Below are 6,000 nucleotides of genomic sequence, written 5' to 3' on the forward strand. Positions count from 1 at the left end.
CCATCCCTGGGCTTGTGGTCCTGGGTTCTGTAAGAAAGCAGGCTGAGCAAATCAGGGGAAGCAAGGCAGTAAGCAATACCCCTCCGTGTATCAGCTCCTGCCACCAAGATCCTGTCATGTTTGAGTTCCTGTCCTGACTTCCTTCAGCAATGAACAATGCTGAAGTGTAAGCCTAATAAACCCTTTCCTCCCCAACTTGTTTCATGGTCATGGCATTTCATCACAGCAACAGAAACCCTAAGTCACCAACCAACCAGAATATTGGGAGAAATGTATATTCTAATTAAAGGGCTTAGAAGAAAAATTTTCCCAACTCATTTACTATAGATAATCTTTGTGTTTTAGCACAAGATGCTAAACAAAACCATTTTATCTGTTGACAGGAAAGTCAATGTTTCATGGGTTAATGACAACCAAGTATGACTAAACAGTATTTAGGATTCAGAAACTAGGCAGCCAAGTAGGTTCAGCAAGTAAAGGTGCTAGCTTCAAAAGTCGGCTGAGGGGCTGGAGAGATGGCTCAGAGGTTATGAGCACTGGCTGCTCTTCCAGAGGTCCTGAGTTCAATTCCCAGCAACCACATGGTGGCTCACAACCATCTACAATTCAATCTGGTGCCCTCTTCTGGCATGTAGGCAGAACACTGTATATGTAATAAATAAATAAATCTTTAAAAAAAATAAAAAAGTCTGCTGAACCCAGAAGCAGAGAACTGAATGTGCAAAGTTGTCCTCTGAACTCCATACACAGGCCAAGGCATAATCACCCATACACATCCATCATGCATGCACACTCAATAATAATAATAACTTAAAAAAAAAAAAGATTCAGGCCAGGCGATTAAGGCACACACCTTTAATCCCAGCACTTGGAAGGCAAAGGCAGGCAGATCTCTCAGTTCAAGACCAGCCTGGTCTACAAAGTGAGTTCCAGGACAGCCAGGGCTGTTACACAGAGAAATCCAGTCTCAAAAAACCTGTAGCTAAGAATTTTTTATGTGTATATGTGTGTGCTTTCCTAAGTTTATGAGCAGCACATTCATGTAGGAACCCAGGGAAAGCAGAGGGTGGTGACTGATCCCTGAAGCAAAACATACAGTTGTGAAGGTACAGACGGGATGTGGTGCTGGGAACCAAACCTGTGCTCTGCAAAAACTAATTCCTCTTAACCACTAGGCCATCATCTCTCCAGTCCCATGGGGAAAAAACAACTTTCTAACAGGAAAATTCAATAGTGATTATACTTGCCTCTTTCCTAAACACAGGAAATCCAACCTGAAGGTTTTAATTAGTCAAATTATAGTTAAATAGCCTTTCTTGTTTTGTTTTAGTCTGGTTCAGCCTTTTTGTTGTTTTCATTTGCCTTTTGGTGCTGGTTTTGATTTTTCAAGACAGTATTTCTCTACGTAGCCCTGGTTGTCCTGGAATTCCCTCTTTGCTTACTTGCTATATATGACTTATCACTTAATTTACACTAATTGCTAACAAATGCTTATCTTTTTTTTAAGATTTTTATTTATTATGAATATAACATCCTGCCTCAATATATGTCTGCAAGCCAGGAGAGGGCACCAGATCTCATTACAGATGGTTGTGAGCCACCATGTGGTTGCTGGGAATTGAACTCAGGACCTCTGGAAGAGCAGCCAGTGCTCTTAACCTCTTAGCCATCTCTCCAGCCCCCAACAAATGCTTATCTTCTATCAAGTAAATTAATCAAATGTATACAACTATCAACAAGAAAATCTGATTATTTATAAGTATGCAAAATGAAATTAGTGGGAATTTTCTCTTTCACTGTTTCCTGGTCCCTGAATGAATAAAATAAGAATCTATGAGTTGTGCATATTGTGGTGATTTGAAACTGGGAAAGGAGAGGCAGATTTTTGTGAGTTCAAGGCCAACCTCATCTACAAAGCACATTCCAAGCCAACCACAGCTACCCAGTGAGACCCAGTTCTTTTTAATCTACTCATTCAACCCAAGAATACACAGGTTTTTTTTCTTCTTCTTCTTCTTCTTCGAGATAGGGTTTCTCTGTATTGTTTTGGAGACTGTCCTTGCACTCCCTCTCTAGACCAGGCTGGCCTCGAACTCACAAAGATCCACCTGCTTCTGCCTCCCGAGTGCCGGGATTACAGGCGTGCACCACCTACAGATATGCAGTCCCTAGATAATACAGACCCACAGTTCTAAAACAACTAGGATTTGTTTCAAATTACATTACTCCCCTTCATTATTTCCTCTAAGCATTAAATATGCTCATAGAGTCTGTAAGACAGCCAGGGGAAATGTTTTAAAATTCAAATTTTGAAATGCAGTTGTTGGTTACTTTAACACCATAAGGAACTTTTAACAGCATCAGGTGCAATGATGCATGTCTGAAAGTACATGAGGTACAAGCAGATCAGACGTTTAAAATTGGCCTCAACTGGAGGCCAAAATATTACTAGGCAGCCAGGTGGCGGTGACACATGCCTTCAATCCCAAAGCTCGGGAGGCAGAGGCAGAGGCAGGTGGATCTCTTTGAGTTCCAGGCCAGTCTGATCTACAGAGCAAGTGCCAGGACAGACCCCAAAACTACAAAGAGAAACCCTATCTCGAAGAAAAAAAAATATATATGAATATATGTATGTATGTATTTGTGCTAGTCATTATGCCTAAATTCTTTAATTACATTTTATTTATTTAGTGAGTGTTCACATGTACAGTGCACATGTGGTCAGAGAATAACCTGTAGGAATTAGTTCCCTCATTGCACTAGTGGTGTGGGTCCCAGGAATCAAATTCTGGTTGTTACAGGCTTGGGTGGTTAAAAATGCCTTTATATGCTGAGCCATTAGGCTGGCCCATCATGGATAAATTCTATGTCAACTTTCACACACATTCACAGCCATCTAAGCTACTCATAGAAGCAGGAAGGGATGAACTTCATATTTCTGACATACAATTATTATTCATTTTGGGATTTTTGTTTGGTTGACTGGGAAAAAACCTCCAACTCAAAATCCTCCTGCCTCAACTTGACTCCACAGTGCTAGATCACAGGTATGTACCATCAAGCCTAGCTCCATTATTTTGTTTTAGTTAGTAGTTATAATTCTTATTTAGAAAATCAATTCATTTTTATTTTGGGGGGGTGGAAGTTTGAAAAAAGGTTTCATGTAACTCAGGCTGACCTTCAAATTCAATTCACTATGTAACCAAGCATGAACCTGACTCCTGTTTTGCCATCACTTCTAAATGACTATCATCATGCCAACTCAAAAAAATTTTTTTTCTTAAAATCCCATTTTGAACAGCCCTAGGAATTAGGGTTAAACTCACAGAAAGCACAAAAGTGTTCAATCCCTAGTATCAAAACAAACAGGTCTTATTTACTAAACACTAAGAAAATTATTCTGGCACACAATCACACCTACCTTTGTTTTTCTTATTGTTATGACTATCACAGGAACAGTAAACTATTGCAAATAAAACAGCATGTTGGTACTGGCCTAATGCTTATGTGGAATTTTTTTCGATCAAACGCTCCTTCACTCATGTGAAAGCCGCACAGAAACTGACTTGCCATTTGCATGGATGCTAAGTACCTGATACAGGTAACAAGCCCTTGAGTTTTAAGTCCACTTCTCGAAAGCAAAACTTCAAACCACGCCGTTTTAGTCCGTTAGTTTTTTTCTTCACCTTTCAAAAAACATTCCACTTCATGTTCAAATTTGAAGACTGAGATTGGCTAAAAGATTCTTCAAACACTATTATTGATTTCCTCCCCCTCCCCTTTAGATTTCGCAATTAAAACTTTCAATCACTTCAGGAGCATACCCATACTAGAGCAGTAGTGACAGGTAAAAAAGACAGGCGAAATCGCACCCATGAATTTATGGTGGGACTATTTGGCTTCCATTTAGTACTTTTACTACCTCGTTTTGTGTCTTCAGAAAAGCCAAAGAACCCAAACTTACTCAAAAAAACTTGCAAAACAAACAACCAATTTAAGCCAGTTCTTTTATCTCCTAACATGGAGATAAGCGCGGGTGGAAAACGAACTTTCCTAATACTTGTCAGTGCCTCAAGGTTGTTCCGATTAAAAATAAAGCCTTTCAACTCCAAGGCCGCACCGCAGCATTCCAGCACTTTAAAACTGAATAATAAAACATCCACCTTCCCGCCGATCCGGGCCCGTTAAGACTGTCAGTCTCTCGGCTCGGCTTCCCGACTCCGGGGCGCGCCGCCGCCCGGCACGCCCTGCCAGGCACAGGGCGGAGCTGGACCGGCCAGACCACCGGGCCGCCGGCACCACGCCGTGGGCTCCCGACTGAAGCCGAGAACGCCGCCCGCTCCAGGAGCCCGCGGCCCCGGACTCGGAGCGGAGGCACCCCGCGGCGCAGCCCCCGTCGCCGCACGAGGAAGGGCGGCGGCAGGGACGGGTTCTCACCCCCGAGCCGAAGCACACTGGGAGGCGGCGTGAGTGACCACGGAGCGGGTCCAGGGAAAATTGGACGCCTCACCTGCTCCTCTCGAGGCCACCGCTGCCGTTCGCTGAGGGGACAACATGGATCCTCCGCCTTCGGCAGAAGAAGCAAGGGCGCAGAAGACAGGGGCTGACTGAGGAGGCCTTAGGGGAGGGGAAACAGGCGGAGCCTGGACTTCGAGAGGAACCGAGGAGGAGGAGCGCGCGGAGCCAGAGCCTACTGCTCGTGGAGAGCCCGACCGACGGCGCAGGGCGTGGCGAGGGCGGGAAAGCGCACGCGGCCGAGTCCCGCCACTGTTCGGTGCGCGTGCGCTGGACCGTGTATCACGACGCCGTACCTGTGACAGCGTACTGGAACCTCGGGTCCATCGGGAATTGTAGTCCGGCGCTCTCTGGGCCCGGCCCCGCTGTCCCTAGTCTTCGCCCTCATCCGGGGCGAAGAGAAAACGGAGGGGGCGGGGCCGAGCGACTCTTCTTACCGCTGAACTACAACTCCCAGCAGGCCTTGTAAAAGGGGGGAGAATGAGGAGGGCTCTCGGGAGACCCAGCCTGGCGCCTTTGGCGGAGACCAGGGCCGGGCTTTGGCTACCCGGTTCCAGCCGGGAGCCCCCACCCGGCCCGTCTGATGGCTCTGGTGTTCCTCGCTGTCCAGGACTACAGGTGATGGGCTGAAAGGCCACAACCTGGGATGACGTGAGGCTTTGATGATTTTGACTTCACAAGGACAGGCCATCGTGACTTCATTAGTACCAGTGTCATCATCACCCGCAATTCCTGTCCTCGACTAAGTCTTAAGTGATTCATTACCAACAGTTAAGAAAGACCTTACTGCTTGCCTGAACTACATAATGAGTTAGTGTACACACACACACACACACACACACACACACACACACACACACACACACACACACACACACGGCTGGAGAGATGGCTCAGTGGTTAAGATCACTGACTGGGGCTGGAGAGATGGCTCAGCGGTTAAGAGCACTGCCTGTTCTTCTAGAGGTCCTGAGTTCAATTCCCGGCAACCACATGGTGGCTCACAACCACCTTGAATGAGATCTGGTGCCCTCTGCAGGCAGAAGACTGTATACACAATAAATAAATAAAATATTAAAAAAAAAAAAAAAAAAAAAGATCACTGACTGTTCTTCCAAAGGACCTGGGTTCAATTCCCAGCATCCACATGGCAGTTCACTCTTGTCTGTAACTCCAGTTCCAGAGGATCGGGTATCTTCACACAGAGATGCATACAGTCCATACATGGACATAAAAATAAATAAATCTTTGATCGGGCAGTGGTGACACACACCTTTAATCCAAGCACTAGTGAGGTGAGGCAGAGGCAGACGGATCGGATCTTTGTGAGTTCAAAGCCAGCCTGGTCTACAGATCGAGTGCTGAGCTACAGAGAAACCCTGTCTCGGAAAAAAAAAAAAAAAAAAAAGACCTACTGAGTCAGAAGCTCTGGAGGCAAGGGAAGCAATGTACTAAGAAGCTGTCGCGTTAACTGATGCAGCAGAG

General features: G+C 45.4%; 1 protein-coding gene across 2 annotated transcripts in view; it reads right to left on the reverse strand.

Moving 5' to 3' along the window:
- Positions 1-5,143, reverse strand: part of Atl3 (atlastin GTPase 3) — a 41,908-nt gene extending 36,765 nt beyond the window's left edge. The window contains exon 1 of one of the 2 annotated variants that reach the window (XM_040748345.1): positions 4,812-5,143. In XM_040748345.1, the coding sequence (XP_040604279.1) occupies positions 4,812-4,842 (31 nt within the window). In that variant the 5' untranslated portion in view covers positions 4,843-5,143. Of the gene's footprint in view, positions 1-4,510; positions 4,654-4,811 lie in introns of those variants that run through there. The other variant, XM_005063889.4, reaches the window with a different exon arrangement.
- Between the last annotated feature and the right edge of the window lie 857 nt (positions 5,144-6,000).

Source organism: Mesocricetus auratus, unplaced genomic scaffold (assembly GCF_017639785.1).
Source record: "Mesocricetus auratus isolate SY011 unplaced genomic scaffold, BCM_Maur_2.0 Super-Scaffold_4256, whole genome shotgun sequence".
Taxonomy (NCBI): Eukaryota; Metazoa; Chordata; class Mammalia; order Rodentia; family Cricetidae; genus Mesocricetus; species Mesocricetus auratus.